General features: G+C 43.7%; 1 protein-coding gene across 11 annotated transcripts in view; it reads left to right on the top strand.

Annotated features, from left to right (window-relative positions):
- Positions 1 to 16,211, top strand: part of Foxp1 (forkhead box P1) — a 587,261-nt gene extending 571,050 nt beyond the window's left edge. For 8 of the 11 annotated variants that reach the window (XM_021636219.2, XM_060383852.1, XM_060383847.1 and 5 more), the window contains 7 exons: positions 237 to 438; positions 546 to 625; positions 1,268 to 1,369; positions 4,100 to 4,221; positions 5,965 to 6,034; positions 10,292 to 10,458; positions 15,148 to 16,211. In XM_021636219.2, the coding sequence (XP_021491894.1) occupies positions 237 to 438; positions 546 to 625; positions 1,268 to 1,369; positions 4,100 to 4,221; positions 5,965 to 6,034; positions 10,292 to 10,458; positions 15,148 to 15,292 (888 nt within the window). In that variant the 3' untranslated portion in view covers positions 15,293 to 16,211. Of the gene's footprint in view, positions 1 to 236; positions 439 to 545; positions 626 to 1,267; positions 1,370 to 4,099; positions 4,222 to 4,591; positions 4,762 to 5,964; positions 6,035 to 10,291; positions 10,459 to 15,147 lie in introns of all 11 variants that reach the window. The other 3 variants (XM_060383854.1, XM_060383853.1, XM_060383856.1) reach the window with 2 other exon arrangements.
- Positions 16,212 to 25,465: the final 9,254 nt, after the last annotated feature.

Below are 25,465 nucleotides of genomic sequence, written 5' to 3'. Positions count from 1 at the left end.
GCTGGTGTTCCTTCAGGCCTCAACCTCCCCGTCATGCAGGGGAGAATACCTTTAGTTGGAAGTGAATCCTGTGTAAGCATGCCAGTCTGGAGAGGTAACCCCTGCCAGGTGTCCGCCCATCTTTTCCTGTGGGACAACAGAGGTTTCCTTGGCTTGCTTGGATTTCTGTTGTTTGGTCTGTTTTGGGTTCGCTCTTCTTGAGAGAGTCCTTCTAACCGAGATTGTACTCCTCACAGCTGAATCTGGTATCAAGTGTCACCCTCTCCAAGTCCGCATCAGAGGCTTCTCCGCAGAGCTTACCTCATACTCCGACCACCCCAACCGCCCCCCTGACTCCCGTCACCCAAGGCCCCTCTGTCATCACCACCACCAGCATGCACACGGTGGGGCCGATCCGCAGGCGGTACTCAGACAAATACAACGTGCCCATTTCTTCAGGTAGCTACTCTGTCTTTGCCTGGGGCATCATGGGGAATCTGCAGTTTTTGTCGATGAGCCTTTTTTTTTTTCAAGTGATCATTAACAGGACAATGATTCTTATTTAGCAGATATCGCGCAGAACCAAGAATTTTATAAGAATGCAGAAGTTAGACCACCATTTACGTATGCATCTTTAATTAGGCAGGTAAGTAAATAGCACAGACGGTGAAATGCTATCAAAAGGTGTACGTGGGCATATTATATCGATGAAGTAGATTTAAAACCACTCAGTATGCATGCACGCTAAAACCTTTTCTATAAGGTTTTTTAAAACCGCAATATATAACATAATTGCTTTTGATTAAGTATTACAATACGATATGATTATTAGGGAATTCATTTCACACAACAGTGAGAATGAGGCTGTTTAAAGATGGCAAGTCAATTATCACAAAGCTACAGTAATCTCTGATCCCTAGAATTAATCTGAGCTCTAAATAATTACTGAGCTTTAATCAGCTAGTGAAATGTTTTGCATTTCTCTTTGATTCTGCTTTATGAATGACTAATAAATTAATATTTCTGTACGGAAACAGAAATAAAAACTCTAAACAATTAGATAATTCCATTTCGAGTTTTGCTATTGAACTGTTTAAATACAACCGTTAATCTTCGATCATTTTGTCAAACCTGTCTGAGGACTCTGCTCAGAATTCCAGGTTTTCATTTCTTCTCTTTTTTGTTTAGTTTTTGTTTGTCTGTTTTGTTTACATTTTCGTGAACACCAGCAAATGCTTCGGCCAGTTGGGTTATAAATTACCTTCTTCGGATTCTTTTTGCCTCACAGGCCATTCTCGAATCTCCAGAAAAGCAGCTAACACTAAATGAAATCTATAACTGGTTCACACGAATGTTTGCTTACTTCCGACGCAATGCAGCCACGTGGAAGGTAAGCTTTGCCGTCCTGAGTTTTGACCTTTATAGAAGGGAGACTCTTGTGGAGAAAAATCCAGTTACTGGGAGATGAGACTCCTCCGCTTGCAGTGGAGATAGGGCTGGAAGAAGGAGGGTTTTGTTGTTGAGATGCTCAGGTGGAAGAGCAGCCCCACCCCCGTCCCCTGTAAGAGAGGTGTGGATGGAGAATTCTCTGTGGGGAAAGGAGAGGATACTATGACCCTTAACTCTGAGGTTGGCCTTATTACTTACATGGACCACATCTCACCCATTCCCAGGTAACCAACAGTCATGTACAGGGGGCCCGATTAGGAGCCCAGAGACACAAACAGGCCGACTAAGATCCATCAGGGGTTAGATCAGAGCTCATCAACCCCGCCCCGTCGGTAGAGGAAGCTATGTAACCCATGTACTCACACAGCAGAAAGGCTGATTTCTGCAGAAGGCAGGGTATCAGTTATCAGAACGGATCCCTCCCCCCCCATTCAGAGGTTCATGGTTACCCTGAGGAAAAAAAGGTACTTTCAGAATTATGTGCTGTGACACCATTTGCGGTAGAACCGGTCAGGTTCCATATAACTCCTCTAGATACCCCCTAAATGCTTGGTGACCCTTCTAATATTCACCTGCGTGCATTCCATATGTTACATTAAGCCTTCCTGGGTAGGCATGGCGGTGCATGCCAATAATCCCGGCATTTGAGAAGCAGAAATATTGTGAGTGCAAGGCGAGGCTGGGCTACACGAATAGCCTTCACAACTTTTTTCAGCTTCCTAGTTTGAATTTGTTACACTCTGCCGAGCAGATCTATTTAGTACCACCTAGGAGTTAAGGTTTTGTCCTTATTCGTACTTTCAGGACAACAGGTGCTGTTATAGGATACAACCTCCTTAATTTAACAGGAAGAAACGTGTTTTTGTTTTCTCATATTCTATAAGGAAAAAAAAAGTGGGTATAGCCACATAGGGGCTAAAAGGCAACTCCATTGCAGATCTTAGCCTCTTTCGCAGCCTGCCTCAGGAGATAAAACACAAAGGCTCTTTAGCCACAAATCTTTTAAAAATTTAGGAAGTAGAAGCATCAAGTAGACACTGACTTCAAATTGCTTTTTACAAATACCAAATGATCACATTTCAAAATAATTACCAGTTGCAAGTATGAATTTCAACTCCTCTCACCCCCCAGCTTTGTAACGTACAGGGTCACTAGTACAGACAGTGTGGTATGAATTGCTCAGTGACACATCAACATAGACAGAAATTAGAGTTTCGTTCAAAAGCTAGGTTAAGTTTATATGTGTAGAGTTTTGTTTCTAAGCAACCCATCAAAAAGTTTTTCATTCAGGGACACCTTCTGATAGTCATGTCAGCATCACGAATCTGCTTCCGGGGCTACTCAAAAGTCCCCCGGGAACTCATTCCTTGAATCCCACTCGTGAGCAGATCAACACATAAGTAATAAAAATTGTCCTGCTGTCCTCTGACGTGCTGCATCACAGAGGACTGACTTTTAGGGAAACTGAATCCCCTTAGCCACCAATTATCATTGTCCAGAAACCTGGACGACCTCTCAGAGTTTCAAAATTTGCCACCAGGACAGCGAATTACTGTAGGAGCTCGGATTGAGTGAGGGCTTCTCTATGAGGTGCTGAAAGCTCAATAGATATGTCAACTTATTCTGCCCTCACTGAGACACTTACTCTGTACGAAAACAAACAAACAAAAACAACCAAAAAACCCAAAATGACCACAAGTCACTTGTAATAGTCTCAAGTCCATCTCTGAGTCCAGATCAGTAAGTCAGCCAGGCAGGACTGAAGTGTATCCAGTTTGGTTACCTAGTCAGGGTCATGGTTTCTCCCGAACATATGTGACATTTAAAGCTCTTCACACTTGAATTACATCCCCATTGTTAGATGTGAGGGACCCCAGCTATCAGTGGCCAACAATGACTTTTAAGCCTAAGAAACATGGGAACCAACTACAGGAATGTAGTCATTTTGCCATTGAGAGTCCTACTTGTAAGTTCTTGGTATTTACCTCAGTTTCTTAAAATTGTTCCTCCACGTTAATTACCAGTGTTCCCAAACATTCTGGAAGGTAAGGCTTTTGCTTCAGTTGTAGACCGAACTCTTGATGCCAAGTTCACCCCCTTAGTCATCTTGGGTCATCCAAGGAGGTACTCTCAATGGTAAAATGCTTCTTCAGGATTTTCTTTAATAAAGCCTGTGAGTGCTTTCAAACACAGGCATTGCTGTGTATTTAGAAGTGTTCACCTTTCATGATTTAAAAATAAAGTAGCTTTTTATGAATTCCCCCATGGGTGGGTTTTGTAAAGAATAGTTTTTATTCTTTATACAGCTCCTGATTTTGACAGCATTTTACCGATGTTTTAGATGAATGTAGAGGGACCTTCATGGGGCTTTGCATGCGTATTTACCAGTGTGTCTTTTGGTCAGATGGTATCAGAAATTAGGCTTAAATGCCAGAGTACCATTAATTCATAATTTAAGGTTTTTCTCCAAAAAAAAAAAAAAAAAAAAAAAGACACTCAAAAGAAGGTCCTCCATGGGGGGGAGGGGTTGGTGGCTACAGCTCTGGGGGGGATGGTTTAACAGATGCGGGTCTGAATGTACTGCTGTGATTTTTATTTTTATTTTTTTATTTTTGGAGTCTTTTCTTATAGAAAAAAAATGTCAATGTTCTCTCTTTTATACTTGCTGCAGAATGCAGTGCGTCATAATCTTAGTCTTCACAAGTGTTTTGTGCGAGTAGAGAACGTTAAAGGGGCAGTATGGACAGTGGATGAAGTAGAGTTCCAAAAACGGAGGCCACAAAAGATCAGTGGGTACGTCCGCCGTGTTTGAACTTCTTAGCCCAGCTTGGATTGTGCTAACAAGTGTACCGTAGAGGCTGCTAGGCGGCGTCAGACCAAAGAACTGGTTTTCATGTTGTCTCAGTTAAAGGAAGCAAAAGAGCATTTCATCCCTCCTGTCTCGTATCCCCACCAGTCCCCCTGCCCCTGCTTGCTGGTCTCTGTTACATCACATGCTAGTAGCTTTTAGGCGGCGATGCATATTAACCCTCACAAGCCATTTGCTTATGCTTATTGCATTTTATTTTCTTTTTCCTGTTCCCTGTATTGGATGTCTGTTCTGCCCCCAACCCCGTCTCCTTTTGTTGCCACTCCATCTCCTTTGCTGCTGCTCCTATCCCAGGGTGCCATTCGCACCAACCTCTCACTGCATAAGTGCTTTATCAGAGTAGAGGATGAGTTTGGGTCCTTTTGGACAGTTGATGATGAAGAGTTTATACGTGGCCGCCATATTCAACGAGGCCGTCCTCGCAAATACTGCCCCGGTGAAAACTCTGACGAGCTTGGCGCACAGTAAGAGCCTTTACTTGCTTTGTTCTTTTGTTTCTGCCGTTGCTTTGGCTTTTGCATGGTTGACTCATCCCATGTAGTATGACATTCCACCCAAGAGCAGTGCCACAGCTTTCTGCAACACAAACTAAGCGGTGTGATCTGTACATGGACCTTGCTCGTTTCTCTTTGGAACGCCAGTGCCTAGAGCGATGCTTTTTCTATGTCTTTAATGCCAATGGTTGACGGTATTTTGATTCAGCAGCTTATGGGGAACCCTCCAAGCTAGGTATTTCCTGCGTGACCCACAGTCCCTGCAAGTGAGAGGAAATGATGGTTACAGTATATATCTGGTGGGATAATTTTTCTTTTTTTCCTGTGTGAACACTCAAGTAATGATAATTATGAACAAGCTAGGCACAGGGGTATGTGCCTGTAATGACAGCCCCCAGGAGGCTGAGGCAGGAGGATCGCACGTTTCCAGGATAGCTCGGACTTTGTAGAGAGACCCTGTCTCAAAAAAAATAAAAATAAAAAAAACAAAAAACTGAAAACCATATTGTCCCAAGCACAGGGGAAAGATTGATAATGTCATTTCCTTAAAAGTCTGTTGATAAATGGACCTCATTACCTGCTAGAAGCCACACCTGCCCTCAGTATGCCCAATGTAATTTTGTGGGGTTTTGTTTTGTTTTTAAAAAACTAGGGCAGGACTATTTTTCTTTTTCTTTTTTAAAATGGTACCTTGGCTTCTTTTACCTAGTCAATAGAAACAGCACCAAATTAAGAGCATGCTCGCACAGACTGGGCTGTCCAGGAAAGGCAACAGCCTAAGCTCCTGCTTTGCAAAGGAGAAATAAAGGTGCCTTTCCTGTAGCAGTCAGGGTCAAGTTCAGCTGAGAAGGAAGCCTCGGAGCTGAGAGCTCCTCACGCAGTGCCAGGCACCCTGCCCTCCACCAGGCTCTCACCTTCCTCCTGGAGCCCGAGTGTGTTATAATTTAAAGCAGTTTCCCCAGGATGAACAGCCAGGTTCATCCCCAGAGGTATTCGCCCAGACCAACCCTGGGAAAGCTTAACTCCCCTTCGTTTCGGGGACTGACTGGGAGGGGGGAAGAGTTTCAAATGTGGAAGGCTACCAGCGAACTTTTGAAAACGAAACTTTAGCGGGGACCTCTGGGTGGACTGTGTTTAACGTTGAGTCTTTATCTTTTTTTTTTTCTCATGCAGTAACCCCTCCCTTATTAAAAACATGCAGAGCAGCCACGCCTACTGCACACCTCTCAATGCAGCTTTACAGGTGAGTTTAAAGGCCAAACCCCCCCCAATCCGCAGCACAGGCACAGGGCTCCCCCACTCATTTCAAAATATATTAGCCTCACTCTAATTAGATATTAAATTTTAATTCCGTTAAACTTTTTTCTTAAGTGCACAAAGCATCGTTCTCCCCGGAGGCAAACATCGGGCTGCTTCAGCATTAGCAGGATGCTCAGCATTTTGAATATTGTGGCAAAAAAAAAAAAAAAAATTAAAAGTTCACTTATTAATATTTATCAGCAGTATCATAATTTCCATCCTCTTATTTCAGAATTTCACTTGAGGCAAAAATACCACAAGTGTAATTACTCTAGCACAGCTATTAATGTGCTGGATGATAGGCCGTGGCGTCACGTGACCCTCCATTGTTCACAGGTTTAAAGAGAAAAACGAGGCTTTATGAAAGTCCATTTCAGCACCTTTTCTTTCTTGGGGGAGGAGGGTGCCTGGGTTTGTTTCCCCTGGTATAAGTCGACTGTCGAGACAACAGAAAGCGTAAGGAAAGTAGAAGTTCCCAGCCAGTCGTTCAGGAAAAGCCAGCCATCCTAGCGCAGGATGCCTGTTGTTTCCTCCTGACAGGTTAAATCACACGTGACCACCTCAGTGAGGGTCTCAGAAAGTGTGAGCCGTGGGGGTGAGCGTGTCAGGCCAGCCTTAAGTTTCTTGTCCCTCACAGTTACCATGCCACCACGTGATTTCCAAAAATAGCCGAGTGTCTGGCGTCACGTCTTTTAAAAACCCAAAGCCATGCTCGGGTCTCCCTTAAGAGCTCAGAGGTAGCCAGGATCCTCGTAGCCACTGTTTGTTTGTTCTGGTTTTTTTTTTTTTGTTTGTTTGTTTTTTTCCTAAACCTACCTAGACTATCCTAGAAGACATGCCAGAAAGAATCCTGCAACATTTAGACCACATGCCATGTAGACAAATCTCACGTTAGTCATCAGACACCCTTAGCCCCATTCACCAAGAATACTGTAGCACCCCAGGACTGCTTGTTGATTTCTGTGATGTCTCGGGCTTTTCTTAAGGACTATAACATTTCTAAGTGAAGGCAGAAATAGAGAAACAAACACCCAAAAGGGGATGTGAGTGGGAAAAGGCTCAGAGCCTGTAGCATGATGGGAAGTGGATGAGGGAGGAAAAGGCATTGACAGCAGCCTGATTCTCACCACTTGCTAAACAAATATTGACTGAGCCCCTAGTCTGTGTGCCACAGACCTGGCCTCCCAGCTCACCCGCAGCATCGGAAGGCTCCTCCTGGATAAAAATGCCCCTGACACCAGTTCAAGGCAGACTCACTGAACTGAGCATCTCAGTAATTCTATTTATTTCTTTTTAGCCCGAACTAAATTTACCAGGAGAAACCTACTTTCCAAGTCTCCTTTAATTACTCGTGGTTTACACAGTAACTTTCGGAGAGTAAATGAAAGCCCGCTTGCACTCTGCCACTGTAAATACCATGCATTAGGAACTTATTTTCCCTGGAGTCTTATGAAGTATGAATGTAAAGGCATCTCTATCTGGAATGGTATTAAAATTACAAGCACATTTTACATTCATGAGGCGGAAAGGGGGGAAAAATGATCCTCGTCCTCTGCGTTCCCTTAACTATGTGACTAATTTCAATTAGCGTGCTGTATCATTACAGATGTGCTCATGCTCCCTCTCAGACTTGTGTTTTTGCACCCCACTGCACGCTTCTGTGTTCCCTCTGCTCCCCCGAAACTCTCTTGCAGCTTTCCAGGAACACTTTAAGGAGTGTCTCCTTTGCCCCTCCTCTTGAATTTGGATTCCCCATCAGTAGACAGCCAGTCATACAAGACAGCTTCCTGCCATGCAAATTAAATAAAGATCCCACCAGCAGGGCCTTCCCTTCCATTATCACCCACTTCCATTTTTCAAGGCAAGTAAAAATAACAGCGCAACAATATCTTCAAAAAAAAAAAAATTTACTAGAGCGCCATAACGGCGTGATACACAATTTATAAAATAGGACAGCAGAATCCACTACAGAAATAAAACATGGGCCTTGGGACAGATTGCATTATGCTCTGAAAAAGTAGAGTAACTAAGGGTAACCATAAAGCTTCGTATTTATAGACTGCCTTTTTACCAGGGAGCACAGAGCAGCTAACATTCCTTCCAAGAGCCGTGGTACTTACGGACTTGCGGGCCATCGCTTAAGAACCGTGGCGTTGCTGGCAGAGGTGCCAGTTTTGATACGAAGCCACACACCATACCCAGGACCGTTTATATAATTAGATCCGTTATACACATTGTGACGCACTTGCCCCTGAGAGCATCGGCTACAGGAAGGGCCCGTTAGAAGGTGGCAGTTCGTGGGTTGCACTGATCCGTCCCTTTGCAAAGGACTACTCAAGAGGCAGAGTGGTGAGCCAGGCCCTAGGGTCTTACTATAGTCCAGTGGCTGGTGTTTCATTTAAAGGGACAAGACTGGTTCTCTGTACTTACGTTGTGTCTGAGAAGGGGCCAAAACAAGGGCCTGCCACTGGGTGACCTTTGTCACTGTGGCTGCTGGGCTGCTTTGAGAATCAAAAAGGCTAAGCAGGCACTCAACCTCATAGGCATTCCTATGACTGTCTCCGTGGTTTTTACTTCTCAGTTTGGGGCTTTGGACTCCAATAAGGTATCAAGGTAGCACTGGCCCCAGCTTCTCTCTCATCTTGACCGTTGAGCAGTGCAGTGCAGTTGTCCCGGGAGCACACATCCCACAGTTCTTCCAGAGAGAGAGGGCCACTCCGTTGATAGTTGGAGCAGAACTTAACATGGTGGGAAAGTGACCACCATGTGGCGTCACATCGTGCAGCTGAAGATGGCAGCGCAGCTGCAGCTGGCAGTAATATTACCCTGCCAACCTCTTGGCCCAGAAGGAATAGAAATGTTTTGCTGCGTTCAGAAAGGGCTGGATGCAAACTGGCTATCCGATGGAAACAGATAATTCCACAAGGGAGAAAGGGGAGGTGCCTTGAGCATGCACAGGGGCGCCTGTCTAGGAAGTGCTTCAGACCCTGGCCTTACGCAGGGGACAAGACTGCAGCTGGCTACCAAACAGACCCACTGCAGCCCAGCTCTGCTCCCATTTTCCCCTTGTTTCTGGCTCGTACCTTCTCTTTGGTGCCAGCTTTTTCCAGAATAGTTAGGACTCTTGCATGACGGGCCAATGGAAGCCACGATGCCAGATTGTCTTGAGATCATACTTTCTCTCATTAGGATGGAGAACCAGGCATAGTGTGGTCTGCAAAGGAGACAATTTTGATAAATCTTCATCTAATTCCATCTGCCTCTTTTTCCAAGTCTGTCCTCCTGAATAATAAAACAAAAAGTCGCTGGGGCACACTTCCTACCCACGGGAAACAAACGGGGTTCCTTCAGTCCGGTGGTGCTTTTGACAGCTGTCCACATTGCAGACGGGGTGGCCATCATGTTTGTACTTGGTAGGACAGAAAATGAACAGTATCCTATCAGACTTTCATTTGTATGTATGGGGGTTGTCTTTCCATACTTTTTTGCTGATGCTCATTTGGAATGACTTTATGGATATACTTAGTTGCAAAGAAAATAAGACCTAGCCTCTTTTTTTTTTTTTTTTTGGCTAAACATTTTTTTTTCTTCACTTTCAAAGTCCTGCATGATTTTAGTCTGAGGCTGAAAGACTGTGTGGTATTACTGTCATCTGGTGATGTCAGCCTTCACTCAGCAGGTTCAAAAGTCATTAAAATGGGAGTGATGGGGAGAAAAAACTGATTCTAGTTCCATAACCTCTTCCTTTCCTATGGGTGTTTATGGAAGTTCTCATAAATTTGAGCCATGTGGCCATATAACTTGATCAAATCTCAGATATCCAATAGTGCAGTCATCAAAATGGATAAAGAAATGAAAATTCCATTATATTTCACTATGATCTGGAAATATTCAGTTCTTCTTTAAAAAAAAAACAAAAAGCCTTGGCTATACACTCTTATTAGATACCTTTGTCTAAACCGTATGACTCCACCAGGCAGGACCCAGCGACTTCACCCATGAACTCCTTGGTAACCAGATAGCATATCCAGACAAAGCTCAAGGCTCCTAAAGCAAACTCCTACAGCTTCTGGAAACCGTCAGCCGTGACGGCGCGAACTTGAACCAGGGCTGTCAAGCACATCCCTAAGTCAGAGTGTTCCCGTTGTGTCTCCGTCGTGTCCCCGTTGTGATTTTATTGGGTCTCTCTCGGTCGATGCAGGCTTCCATGGCTGAGAACAGTATACCTCTGTACACTACCGCGTCCATGGGCAACCCCACTCTGGGCAACCTGGCCAGTGCCATCCGGGAGGAGCTCAACGGGGCCATGGAGCACACCAACAGCAACGAGAGCGACAGCAGTCCGGGCCGATCCCCTCTGCAAGCCGTGTAAGTACTGTCTACCCAAAGCTTTCTGTCACCTGCCACCAGCCTCGCTAGTAAACGCACCCACAAGCTCCTCTCTGGCCCTTCTGCACAGCTCCCCTATCGTTTCCGATTTCTTAGGAGCCCTGGGGTCTCTTGTTAGCGCACAGGAGGACTAGCCGGTAACTTCCTCCTAAAAGCCAGGGGCCTCACCCGCCGTACGTGCACACAGCAAGGAAATGAGAAGTTTCCTCCATTTTGCATCTCAGATCCTTATTGAAGCCACACTGTGATTTTTTTTTTTTTTTTAATTTAAATCAGTGTACACCCCTTTGAGAAAGCTCACGGTGAGTTCTCCTCCCGGGCAAGCCTAACCTAGCGAGGAAGAAGATGCTTGTTTACCTGGCCGCATGCTAAGTTTAACCACTTGAGCCGCGACACCGCGGCATTATTACCGAGCATGAATGGTGGCACAAATGAAAGGCGGCATGATTTATAGATTGCTCTTAAAATATCAAAAGGAAAATTAATAGGAGCATTACAGCAGCAGACGGCAGGATAATGAGAGCACATATAACTGAATGAAGCAATGGGCGATGGCAAGTGCCTGGGCTGAATGCGAATGACACCAGGGCCAGGCAAGGCCTCGGCGAGGCCACCAAGTTGGGGTGTGCCTTTGTGGTTGGTGATGGCTGGAAACTACCGCCTCTGCCATAACCCCCCCTTTTATTCCTAGGAAGGGTCCTAAAACAGACAAGAAACCATATGACTCCAGATGCTCAGGGTGCAGTGAGCCCAGCTGTGGATGACAGTCTGCCTTTCAGGGAGTTTCTCCAAAACCATGGCCCACTTAAAGTGACTGGACCAGTTCAGCTCCAAGAATAGGCCACTTGTCTCCACATTCTTTCGGAATTACCGACCAACATCTTATTTTAGGAAATTTGAGTGATGGGAATGGAAAATGTGACCTTTAACAAGTACGGACAGAACAGACTGGCATCTAGTGACAAAGGGGGGGAAATGGTATCTGCCAGCATAATGGAGAAGTTTGAAATCTTACTTTGTAGCATCTGAGTCTCGTGCCCTAAGTGCTTTGAAAGGGGTCTTCTGAGGCAGAAGTGATGTGTTTTAATTTGCGGGCATAGTCTCCCAGCAAAGACACCCCGGCATTTTGGGAATGTGTCTGTCTTCCCCAAAGAGTCTCTCTGACTCTTTTGTTACCTCACAGATATTCACTGTCACTGTGACGTTTCATGCCGGTATTCAGGGAGTTCAGAGCAGTTGTAGTGTATAAGCCACACCAAGACACAAAGATAAAGAGTATATGAAGTTACTGAGTGGAAGACACACTGTTTTCTCACACTCTGTTCAAACTCCACGGAGTTACTTTCCTGTTAGTAAAAAGATCAGTCTCGGGGGGCGGGGGGGCGGGGGAGTAAATTTAAAAAAGAGAAAGGTCCACAGAGACAGTCATATCAGCAATGGAAGTTCATTTGCTTAACAAGACCGAATGAACTGCAGATGTGCCCCCCCCCGCAAAAAAAAAAAAAAAAAAACTGTATTTTACAGCAGTCATCCTGATGCGTAACAAAGCAAAGCCTTGAAATGCTTGAAAAGAAAAAAAAAAAAAATTGTCCCTGCATAGCGCTATGAAAACACGATGATCACAGGTCGGGTCTATGCCCCATGCCCTGTGGTTCTCTGTGCCAGCAACAGCTTCACTGTGCTACTCTCAGTGTCACAGCCAGTTATCTCGCTGACCCCGTACTTCCATTAAGAGACTTCCGTAATGACAGAGATTTCATTCTTGTCCAGTGTGCATTACCCTGCTAGGATGCAAATTGTTTTTTAACCGTTCCAGTCTATTGAAATAAATCAAGCCATAAACTTTACAACAAGGCTTACAAGACAGTTGTTAGCACATAGGCAGTGCTGGAACGCAGCCCTGCCCTTCGCCTTGCTGCGAACACAAACCACCGGGTCGCCCTTCCCTTTCAGAGCACAGTCGAAGGTAGTCACGTAATGATGGTTTAGGGGCAGGACGCTCTCATTCTGATCGGAGCTGACGGGCCACCGCCCCGAAGGCTCTGCGCTGCGTGTGTACCCTGAACAGGAAGGAACACAATGCCTTCAAATACTGGTCGACCGTAGCTAAAAACTCACGTGTTCCCAGACCAGCTGTACAAAAGGATTACCCAGGTGTAAGGGGAACGGAGAGATGATTTTTGCTCCGCTATCCATTGGGAGCCCTCTTGGAAACAGCCGATGCTGGAAAGAAAGGGCAGGCCTGGTCGGGGGAGGCTTGAGATGGGCAGTCATTGTGTAGGCCTGTTCTGTAGATGGCACGCAGTGTGTACACCTGGGGGAGGAAAGCCTTTAACAGTGCCCATCTGACACGGAAGGCTGAAGAATTCCTACCGTCATACTGCTATAGATTTTCAGCTCGTCCCAAAGCAGATCTAGTTGGTATTTGTTGGCCATTCAGTCTCTGATAAGCACTGGGATACATCTACCTGTGGTTGCGGGCAGTAAATATTCAATGAAGTTTTTGGGAGAACAAAATACACTCTTTGGTGTTTTCTAAGGCTTCCAATCCTTACCTCCAAGGCTCTGTATAAAATCATCAGGTTGCACCCCGAGAACCAGAGATTGTTAAGCCCTAAGTGTGACAGCTTTTGAAAATTGAAGCAGGAGAGTATTACTCTGGAAAATCACAGTTGGGCCCCAATAACTTATTTGAAGAACAGATTCCCGTTCCTGGGCATTACTAAACCCATAAAACAGTGGTGATGGAGTGACTGATGAAGTCACAGTGAAATCAGGAGACAGAAATAAGCGTCCACGGTGGTCAGTAATGCCGCGGGTGGGCACAAGGGTACTCACTGTCTTTTAAAATCAACGCTTGGGACGCTGAGATGGAGACTCGCTTGATAGCCCCTCTGCAAATTAATATGTCAGTAAATCAGGAGGACCATAAAGATGCTTTGGCCTCTGCTCCAACAATTCCATTCTTAGACATTTATCCCGTATAGGTAAATCAACAGAAATAGGGAGATTAATGGCCAGCAGTGGTTTTACTGCATCATGCAAACAGCGGAGGGAAAGAAAGGCGATTCCAGAATGCCCGGTGTAAAGGGACTGACCTGCAGCAGGCGGACTCTCTCATAACCAGCAAAACTGTAATGGAAAAGCCAACAAAATAAAAAAAATAATAACAGCCCCACCATATCTAAAGTAGGTAATGATAACGTTCCTCAGAGGGAAGGGAGAGGGAAGCACTAACCACAACCTCAGCTGACGACACAGGCATGTGACATGCTCAGTGGCATTGCTTCCCCAGGCATGAAAGGACACTGCCCTCTTGGAAGTGTTCGACTTTTCTCTTGAAGTTATGAATATTTTTCATTCAGGGGCTCTGCAAGCTATATAGCCAGGCCTGGGCCTTATTTCAGTAAGAAAGATGAACACAACTATTAAAAATTTTAAGTAGCTGGAGCGAACATATAGAATGTACTGTGAGGCTCTGGTTTGTTTTGCAAGTGGTTTTTAAGACTATGGGCATAATTGTTTAAAGCTATTTATCTGACATCTGCCCCCCCCCCCCGCCCCCGCCCCCTATGCTGTGCTAATTTTAGTGTCAATTGATTTTGAAGGTTCCTATCTTCCAGGGCAGTCCAAAGTGTGCCTCTGTTTGTTTTTAAATGGTTCCAGGGGCCTTTGGGGCTTGCACACAGCATCAATTATTTAGCAAGCCCGCCATCCCCAGCACCGCCTCTTATTACTAATACTTGATAATGTCCATTCTAAGTCCTTCCCACTTGCAGCCTGCCTCAGAGATGGGCGCATTTTAACTTGAATGGTTCTTTTACATATCAAAAGCCCCCCGCAACAGAAAGTCATTTGTATTTGCAAAAGATCGGTTGTAAATATGATTTACGGAACGGCTTTTCGCAGTTGTTATCAGAGTGGTTTTGTGTGATGGAGCCAGCCCCCTTCAGATGAACTGAGCCCCAATCCATAATGAGAAAGTTGGCAGCTCTCAAGGCAGCGAGAGTGTCCCGGTGGCGGCTACCAGCCGGGCCTCATGCTTTGCCTTGTTTACAGCTGACAGCGTTATTATTCTGATTGGGGCTCTGCTCTCTTATCATATTGTTGTGTCGGGCGAGCCTTTTCCTCTCCGTTTGTGTTTCCTGGCAGGGCTTTTCTTGCCTTATTGACAGTTTGTAAAAATATGCATTAATTTGGAGCTTCAAGCATGTATCATGGTGTCTCTTTGCTGTGTTTGCTTGAAGTTGATTAATGATAGAACCTCGCTCGGGGTCGTCCTCTGGAGGGTTCTTTCACAGGTTCTGCATGTTAACTAGCAAAGCGGAACACACAGCAAGCCTCCCGTGCTCAGCGGTCCCCCACAAACCAACCGCCGCTGTATTACAGATTCCGCCTCACATAATTATTTGCAGGGTGGCATTCATCCGCCCGGGATGTCACTGTGGGACCCCTTATTTGGTACCCAAAAGCGTGGCCCTGGGACCAGCGCCATCACCTGCAGTCTCTTAGAAATGCATAGTCCAAGCTCTAGTCACTGTACTGTCACAAGGTCCTCATGCCCCAGCACCAGCCCCGCCATCAATCTGGATGTCTTCCTAAGCCTCTCTCTCTCTCTCTCTCTCTCTCTCTCTCTCTCTCTCTCTCTCTCTCTCTCTCTCTCTGTAGGCATCCCGTACACGTCAAAGAGGAACCCCTCGACCCCGAGGAAGCTGAAGGGCCTCTGTCCTTAGTGACAACAGCCAACCATAGTCCAGATTTTGACCATGACAGAGATTACGAAGATGAACCAGTAAATGAGGACATGGAGTGAACCTCTGGACGGGCCGACCCCCGAGACCGAAGATTGGGAAAAAGAAAAAAAAAAAAGAAAAAAAAAAAGAAAAACAAAACAAATTAAAACAAACAAACCACGTCAAAAGTTAGCAGTGAAGCCGCCCTCCGCTTGTTGTACAGTCTGGAGGATTTTCGCTACATTTTGACGACTCTGAAATGTGTTAACTCTTAGTGCCATCAAGAATCCCATTTGGGAGTATTTTTGATTTTTCTACTTTTTGTTGACAAAAGGGATTTGTACTCTGTGCATTGGACGGACCTGTTTGGTACTTGGGATTTTCCTCTCTGAGTCAACATCAGTGTTGTAAATTTGATAAACGGATCGACTTTTAGCAGCAGACTTTGAACTGCAGTTCTGTCCCGCCAGCCCCGGACATCCAGGACACCCCGACTGAGCTCGCGCGCCTGCGCTGCAGACCAAGCCTTCGCCCGATTCAAGACTCCAGTGGACGACCTATTTGCACAGCACTGCATGTTGATATCACTGCCTTTACTCACTTTGGGTTTTTTTGTTTTGTTTTGTTTTTGTTTTCGTTTTTTGCTTCCAGTTGGGATGGGGGAAGGCCTTTGTGTGTGTATTGGGGGGAGGGGTTAAAAATAATTATCCCAAACTTTTTAATGTATTGCAATTTTTTTTTCTTTTTTTTTTTTTTTTTTTTTTTTTTCGCTTCTTCTATACCATTTTAAGTTCTGACCTCAGGCCTCCATTTGGGCCCACGGCCTCTTGGAGGCTTCACATTTTCTGTACCTTGTGATGAATGTTAATAGGTGTTTTTATTATACAAAGCTGAATGTCATTTCTCGTCTGTAGTTTTCTGGCACTCATTCCATTTTCCTATAGACATCACCATGTTTCTCTCAAGTTTCAAAAAAAAAAAAAAGCAAACAAAACAAAACATTCCGTTTTGGTCTTTTTCCAAAAAAAAAAAAAAAACAAAAAAAAAAAGATCCCAAAGACTGCACCTTACACCTGAAGGTCCTCTCACAGGGACATGACGTCCCGCCAGAAAGAGAACGAATGACAGGAAAGAGAAGAGAGAAACACGCGCACACACTCTAGGAACACAGCAGGCTCATTTCACAGGAGCAGTCCTGGGGTTGGGATGGGGACTGTATGAGACTTCCCTTTTATTTTCGTAGTGCCCACAACAGTGAGTAACTGCCGCCACGTTCTCTCAGCATCAGGAAACACAGCCGCGAGAGAAACTGAAAAGAGTCAACAATCCCTAACAATTAGACCGTCTGGATGGCCATGGAAGGTGTTCCCTCCTCCCGATCAGGTGGCCAGGACCACAGGCTCTGAGTTGTCCCTACCGGCCTAGGCTGCTTTGTTTGCGAAACGACCAAAAAGCCAGATTCCCTAAGCAACTTTACTCAACCGCCCGTGATGAGGCTGAGTTCAGACCTGCTTGGTGGCATTCATCTGTTTTAATGCAAATGAGACTTCATGTTGAACTTGTTACGGGAGTTAATGAGGACTGAGCTCAGCAGATGCTAATGTGTCGGTTTCCAGCGCACAGTCCGGACTGCAGCTCAGTCTGTGAGGCTCATGAGCACCGCCCCACCTAGTAGCACAGAAGAGGACACCAGGTAGACCACCAGGTAGACGGAGGCTCCGGGGACCAGGGCCCACGGAGGGTGATGCTCTAGGTCAGTGTATCCTCAGCCCTTCAAGCCCCTCCACACTTCCATCTGCACTCACCTCCCTGGAATTTATTTATCTAGGGCTGTAACTCTTGTTTGGGTTTAGTTGGTGAGCCTTTCGGAGCTTAATTTATATACTTTGTACCTTTTTCTTTTTTCTTCTTTTCTAAAATTACCAAAGATATTACGCAAAGGTAAATTATTTTCTTTTATGCTTTATCTGATGAAGCCAAATATCCTCTTATTGTTGATCAAAGGAGGCAAAAGGATTCAGAGGCAGATGATGATGTCCAGGCTATTTGCCATCAACAGAGTTCATTTAGCAGACTCAGTAGGAATTGCAACCAAAGTTTTTTACTTTTTTCTACTTTTGTTGTTTTTTGTTTTTTGTTTTTTCTCCTTCTTTTCTCTACCTATACAGAGACCAAAACAAACTCCTGTAAGGAGAAAATACAGGGCTGCTGCAGAGAAAAGAAACCCGGACAGCAGTATTCGAGCTCCTATAGAAAGAACGGGGTACCATCTCAAAGAAAAGAAAATGAATGTATGATTCTGAAAATTAGTGTATGAATCGAGGAGACATTTAGGATAAACTCAGATTGCTGAGAAGTATCTGGCTGCACTAGGCCACTTCTGGAATAAAGAGATTTTTAGAATGCTCTTCTGCCACTTTTCCTCAACAGCTGTGCTCTGATCACGGCATTGATTTTGGTTTATCTTGGCATCTATCCTGTAGTTCCCTTCAGCTTTTTGTTGTTGTTTTTTCTTTTTCAGATTATGATTCGGTCAGCATTTTTCATTCACACACACACACACAAAAAGGTGGCATTCCCATCCACTCATAAGCTTAGAATAGAACATCTTTGGCAATGACCTGTGAAAGTTTGCCCTGCTTTCTACAGAGGGGCGGTCTGTGGTTACTCGTGCTCCCCCCCCACCCCCACCCTTGCCCTCCCACACACACTTTTCCAGGCAGCTTCATGAAGTGCAGGCAGTAGCCAGGCAGGGTCATGGGAAGGGGGCCCTGTGCTTCTAAACTGAGTGGTTGCTGGTTAGATATTCAAAAGAGGATAAAAATCTGGTAGATTAGTTCATTCTCAGCATGTGTAGCTAGACATGAGTAAAGATAACAGCATGAGAACTGTTAGTACGCATACCTCAGTTCAAACCTTTAGGGAATGATTAAAATTTTTAAAAAATAATACATTTCACTCAGTCGCACTTAGTCGTATGTCTTGCATGCTTAGTCTAAAGACTGTAGCAAAAAAAAAAAAAAAGAAAAAAGAAAAAAGAAAATTAGATTTTACATATCTTTGCAGGTGTCACAGCCTTGCAGAAGAACCAACTGAAAAAAAAAAAGTTCTCAGGCTTTACAGCAAGCAATCTTCACTCTGACTTTTAACAGTTCCGATTCTGTCCCTTGGGGGGTTACGGTCGCTTCTTTAGAATGGGGTTGATTTGGTTGTACATATATCCCGATGTGTCTGTGTGAATCGTTGTCTTTTGAGGGGGAGGGCCGAGGGCAGTTTTTTTTTTTAATTATTTTATTTTTTAGGTATTGTTCCTAAAAAGGAATAAATGCATACATTTGTTTGTCAAAACATCTTTGCTTTTTGTGCAACTGCATTTTGTTAATGATACTTTTTTTTTTTTTAAAGAGGAAAAACAAACATCTTTGGGGGGGGAAATCTACTGTATTGTAATGGATTTGCAGTCAATGCTGCACATGTACTTTATTTCATTACCTTGATTTACGAACATTTAACATTGGATGACATCTTGACCTGTGGGAGGAAGGAAGAAACTACACTTTTTTTTGGCTTTTAAATTGTAACATAGTTGACATAATTTGTTTCCTATTCTCATTAATTGGAACATTTTGTACAGGTTTGTGGGGTGGGGTATGTGTGAGAGTGTGAGGGTGTGTGTGTGTGTGTGTGTTTTAATCTGTTTTTGATACATACCTGTTCCTTGTGTTTACCCTGCCACTGCCTTCTTGACTATCTTAAACAAGTTCCTAAGTTTGAAAAGAGAAAAAAAAAAGTTGTTAAAAAAAAAAATGTTCTCTCCTGCTGCAGTCAATATTTTTGCATGATGAAATTTCAGGCTCACACTTTCAGAGTTTTATCAGTAAAGTAGTAATTAATAATGGGAACTGTTGAAAATATTGAACTTTTTGTATAAAAAAAAATTACAAGGTCCCAAGGTGTAAAGACAATTTGTTATATTTTATTTCTTTTCTTAATAAGAGTCAAGCAAACAGGCAGGAGGTTGGCCCATTTGTCAGACACACAGGCTGGGGACCCACTCTTGTTTGTAGTGTCTCTCTGTATGAGAAGGCTTAGGGCCAGCAAAGGGGGAACCGTCAAGGCTTCTGTGACCTAGTTGCCAATCCCCACCCCACATCAGAAGACAGCTGACTTCATATTCCCAGAATCTCATCAGCCATAATGAAGAAAGCCTTGGTTTAAAAAAAAAAAAAAAAAATAGTAGAACCAAAATATAAACCACTAGCTCTTTTTTTTTTTTTTTAATTAATTACAAAATTGAATTGAGAAGTCTCTCCTCTCTTTTTCCACATTCTAGCTGAGCTCTCGGGCTCCAAGGGCATAAAGCAAGACTGCTGATGATGTTGAATTTTCCTGGTACCTTTTGATCAATGCCACACCTTCCTGACAGGCCGGAAGTATTTCAAAACTCGGTTTCCCTTTATTATCCTGAGAAGCAAATGGGCAAGTTCTAATGGTGTCTCATGGGTCCACTGTAACTCCCTGCTGCCCAGGAGCCTGGGTTCGGATGGTGCCGTCTGGGTTGTGAGCGCGGTGCTCCCTCTATTTGTGCTGCCACTAACAAGGACTGTTTTGTTTTGTTTTGTTTTGATAAGGCATAAAAGAATCTCATTCTTTGACATCAACTGTAATTCCATCATTCCATGTCTGTGGATACAGACAATAATGATTACAAAAGAAAAATGTTGTGTAGTCAGTACTAACTACTGACATGAGAGCATTCTCAGATGCAATAAAAATGCTGGTCGTTCACACTGGTAGACTAAGTTGCCAGAGACTTAAGTTTTTTCCCCACATCTGACCTGCTGAGACTGGGTGGCAGGCACACCCGTCCCCTCCCCCACACGCTGCCTCCTAGCAGATGCTCCAAGCCACATTCACAGTGAGCCCTCCCTCACCAACGTCCTTCGTCCTTCCGTGAGCAGAGAGTAAGGGAAGCAGTTCACAAAAGGGTCCCAAGGAAAGTTGGAGGGCTGGCTCCCCTGAAGAGAGAACACTCTTCTTCACCGAATTTGATTAAATAAGTAAAACAAAACAAAACAAAAAAGCCCTCAAAAGTTCGATAACACGAAGAGCCAAGCTAAAATTTCAGAGGAAAGCAGTTTCATGAATAATTCATTGACATTTCACATCTGCAAGATCAGTCATCCAAAGAAAACATCAGAACCACGCGCCATCTACACTAGTCTCATCAAGAAAGTTCTTTGTATATAGTGATAAATGCTTAGATTAGAACAAATGATTTTATGAAAATATTTTCTCAAAAGTGGGCTGGGTTAACCACACAGAAGATGATAAGAGCCAGATGGAGAACCCCGGGTCCCTGGAAATCACCTGTAGAGGTTACTTTTAATTCTATACCTTCAGAAAAATGTGCTTTTTCTCCTTCCCTTGGTCCTATCATACATACTCTGGTTTAGGATTTCCCTAGGAAGATCAGGCAGCCTGCTTTAAATTTGCAGCAATCCTCCTGCCTCAGCTACGCCTGGCTCCCTTGTATGTCATTTTAAACAAGTAGACATTGTTGCTGAGCCATGAACCAGTGCCCTCTTCTCATTGATTGCTCTGGCAGTCTGAAAGCTCCCTAGTCTGATAATTAGCAAAACATTTGAACCTTTAATTCTCACCTGGCTACTAAGAATATAATATCAGGGTTAACTGAAATCCCCTTAATTGCTGGGCTTAACCACAGCACACTGGGAGCTAGCTGTGCACACGTTCTCCTAATGAAACACCCCAGGACCTGTGCAAGTCTGACGGTGTGTAGTGAAGGCCCAGCTGTCTGGTACGTACCATATTTTAAATAGCATTTCAGGAATTCTTTCATAGCAGGAACACTGTTTAAAAAAAAAATTTCATTTCAGGTTTGCTCATCACATAAAGCAGCTAACCCAAAACACAGGTTTGCCTATCAAATGGGGACCTTTTACGTAAAGAGCACAAGCTCTATATAAAACAACACAGGCAGCTCTGGTGTAAGCCTCTGAGCAAAACAGATAAGCAATACATTGAGCCTTTCTTGTTCGGTTGTCTTCTCTAGCAATACATATTATGTATACACACATAATCACAATTTAGCTGTTCATTTTAGCTGAGGAAAATGTAAGTATTCCTTACTCAAATCAACGTTGGGTCTCAGGCCTTCATTTAAGGTGCTAGTTAGACTGATAAACAGTTTAAGAAAGAGCAATTCATATGACAGAGAAATTAAATGCAAAACTGCTGGAATAACCATGGGATAATATGTGGATTAGAAAACTACTATAAAGTTCTTACATTGACTTAAAAAAACTATATATATATATATATATATATGTATACACACTATATAATATATAGACACAATATTTTACATACGTTATATAATAAAACAGCTCTGCCATTTTATTTCCACTTTCAATGTAAAACTAGACTGGATGCCTAATATCAAATACATATATGTTAATTTACTCATCTGAAGTTATCAACAGTCGCCTCTGCTCCCCAGCCTCAAACCAAGATGGCAGGCTGGGGAAAGGACACACTTTGAGTTATAATGTTAATTGAAGGTAACCGGCCTTTCAAGTATTAATCTCAGCTAAGGCGATGATCATTATTTACTAGCCCGTGACATTTTTATCACTCATCATTTTAGCACGTTTCCATCGAAAATGCTAAAATGGTTTGTCATAAGGCAGATAACTGCTTGAGCTGTAAAAATGACCAACACAAGTGGCGGTACTCGAACATTAAATTATACTGTAATTAATATAGACAGTTAAACTGTCTACTACCAACAGCAATTTAGGTAACCACATTTGATCGGCTATAAATTGTAACTACATTAAAATTCCAGAAATATTAGCAATATGGATTACTTGATGGAAGTCTGTGCTGATCAACTATCCTTTTTCTTCTCCCTCTCCCTCCCTCATTTTTAAGCGGAAGCACAGGTCAGGTTGACCGCAAATCCTTGGTCGAAGATCAGGCCGTAGCACTTTTAATCTCGTGAAACAAGCAATTACAAATAGTTGTATCGATTTGTTAAAAAGCTTATGTGACATAAATTGTTTCCTGTTTAGCTTATTGCTCTGATACATAAATGTCACCAAGTCCGATATTAATTAGGGGTCCGGAACAACACGAGGCCGTGAGCACCGGTTCTGGTCTAGAATTTGTCACTCCTTTTGTGAGTCTTTTCGGTAGTTTCTCTCCCACTCATTTCTCACCCGTGGCAGGCGGAGGAAAGGAAAACTATTTTGTTCCGTGAAGTCTTAATGCCCACTCACTTTCTTATTCCAGATAAATCTGCGGGATTTTGGACGTGCTTTACTGCAAGTCGACACACAACACCACATTTCAAAAATATCTTCCTACTGGAATAATATTTAGAATACTATTTGGAAGGGACTCCAGCCCCTAACAGGCTAACACATCTTACCTTTCTCGGTGGATGGCACTATATGCGTTGCTGTGGGGGTTCTGTTTCTACACTTAAAATGCAATTTTAAATGGCTTGCACACACTATTGACTTAACATAAATCAAATGTATCATATATACTTACTTTATGTTGGCAAGCCACTTAGAAAAATATGTGAGATTCAGGGGAAGGGGGAGAATGGAGAGAATTTATTAAATATAAGTTTTTACTGTAATAGAATATTAATCTAAGCCAATGCTCATTTGCCATTAAACTGGTCCTTAAAAAAAAAAAAAACAACATACACATGCTTTTTATTATTTTGCACTCAGGCAAAAATTCCACATTCAAAGACTTTCCATCTAGCTGGGAATGTCTCTGGCAAGCAACAAGTCAAGAAATCTTGACCTAGAGAAAGACAGCAGACAGTGTCCACCCCGAGCACTAACCCACAGGCAGGGAAAGCAAACACGATTCCCCAATACACTGGAGAAATGGTGGTCAACAGCAGGGAGCAGGGTGTAAGGCTCCTTCCCCAGAACCTTCCTCTTTGCTCCTCTACTAGCACATAGTTGAAAATATGTTTGATTTGCAACATAAAAGGTTCATTAATTACCACTTGAATATTTAAAGCTATTTTACAGTCTTACAGAGATAGATAAAGCACTGAATTAAAACCTCTAATAAAATTGTAAAAATATTTCGGTAAGTTTATCCGTATTATGATTTGGGGAGAGGTTCGAGCATTCTTACAGAATAGTCTTTACAGTTTTCAAGTGTGTGTTTGAAGGAATGGGCTGAGTGCTCGGAAATAATTGTTTCTTGCTTGCAAATGTTTACTAATAATTTATTTTTTGATTCAAGCTCAATACCTTAGGATGCCGTAGACAGAAGAATACCTACCAAGTAGATTAGAAGGACAGCTTTGTGTTTCTAATCATGGAATTAGTCCTATTTCACTGGGGTCTTTAGAAGCTAGAAACATGGAACTCCAAGCATGTGTCAGAGCAGTGTCTGGACCCCTGATCTGTGATTTGTTTGCCTCGGGTACTTTAAAGAATGTATTTGTTCCCTGGGATCCCCATAGGAGACTGCCGGCCACACTCCCACCTGAGCCCTGACCATAAAGCATAGGGCAGCTTTGACAAGCTCCTTCATCTCTTTCATCATCAACTTACTCTTCCTGTGAATTCAGGATCTCTTATTAACAGATAACACGAATTCCTTCCCATTCTATTCTCAAAATTTAATAACATCCTTACTTTGCGGAGTTTTCTTAACAGAATCCACAGCAAAGAGAGTTTGCGTACTACTCTGTACCATCCCACTACTAAGACTGTCTTAGGAGGCTGTCTGCTGTAGCATGGCCTGTTTGAAACAGATTCCCACTAACCTGAATGCCCCCACCCACCCATCCATCCATCACATACCTACCCATCCAGCTGTAAGCACTCAGTCACCTGCTCAGACCCAACACTGGAGATCAGCTGGGGAGTAAGACAGATACAGCCCTCGGTTTCATGGTCCCTGATGGTTCATGTAGAAATAAGTTCCGGAACATTAGGTTGTGTGGCAGTGTGCTAGGTACTAATGAGAGACAGAGTTTAGAGACAGAGGAAGACCATTTAACTCTACCGGGGTTAAATGCACTGTTTAATTTAAGCCCAGAGAATGTCTAAACTTAAGCCAGATGGGAAGAAGGATGGGAGAGTCCAAATTCAAAGGCAGTAGAAGGGTCTGGAATGTGAGAGGCAATGAGCTACAGGCAGGGACCAGCAAGAACTGAGAAAGGCACTGAGTACAGTCATCAATGGAGGGATGGAGCGCTCACTCATTGTTTGCAGTGCCATATGCCCTGGCCAAGCTGGCTCCCTCAGTTCCTCTGGAGGTGATACTGAGAACTGAGGCACAGTAGGTCACAATTCTTTCCCTCATGCTCCATGCCAGTGGTTCTCAACCTTCCTAGTACAGTTCATGTTGTGGTAACCCCCAACCATAAAACTATTTTAGTTACCACTTTCAAAAACGAATTTTCATCTTCTGTGGCCTGGTAAGGCTGCTCCCCCCTCAGGGGGAGGTGATCAAAGAGCAGGCCAATCAGAATATGTCAGAGGCAGTCCCTTATCCCATTACTATGTAACTCACTTGGACACTAAACTGCCATGGGCCCATTACTATGTAACTCACTTGGACACTAAACTGCCATGGGCTACTGTGCCCATGGGTTCTAGGTTATCTCCATGAATGGTACTTGGTTGGAGTATGAGTCTCTGGGAAGACCCTTGTGTTCAAATTTCTGGTTCTTTTGCTCTCCTTGTGGAGTTCCTGTCCTCTCCAGATCTTACTATTTCCCATTTCTTATATAAGATTCCATGCACATTGCCCAACAGTTGGCCATAAGTCTCCGCATCTGCTTTGATAGTCTGCAGGGCAGAGCCTTTCAGAGGCCCTCTGTGGCAGGTTTCTAGCTTGTTTCCTGTTTTCTTCTTCTTCTGATGTCCTTCCTCTTTGCCTTTTGGGATGGGGATTGAGCTGATGAGACCTGATAGACTAAGATCAGAAGGAAGGAGAGGGGGACCTCCCTTATCAGTGGACTTGGGGAGGGGCATGCTTGAAGAAGGGAGTGGGAGAGTGGGATCGGGAGGGGAGGAGGGAGGAGTTTATGGGGGGATACAAAGTGAATAAAGTGGAATTAATAATAATAATAATAAAACCAATTTTGCTGCTGTTTCAAAGCATAATGTAAGTGTCTGTTTTCCCGTGTTCTTAGAAAACACCTGGGAAAAGGTCATTTGATGCCACCATAAAGGGGTTGT

This window comes from Meriones unguiculatus, chromosome 5, assembly GCF_030254825.1.
Source record: "Meriones unguiculatus strain TT.TT164.6M chromosome 5, Bangor_MerUng_6.1, whole genome shotgun sequence".
In the NCBI taxonomy this organism is placed as follows: domain Eukaryota; kingdom Metazoa; phylum Chordata; class Mammalia; order Rodentia; family Muridae; genus Meriones; species Meriones unguiculatus.
This window is presented reverse-complemented; position numbering and strand designations above follow the sequence as displayed.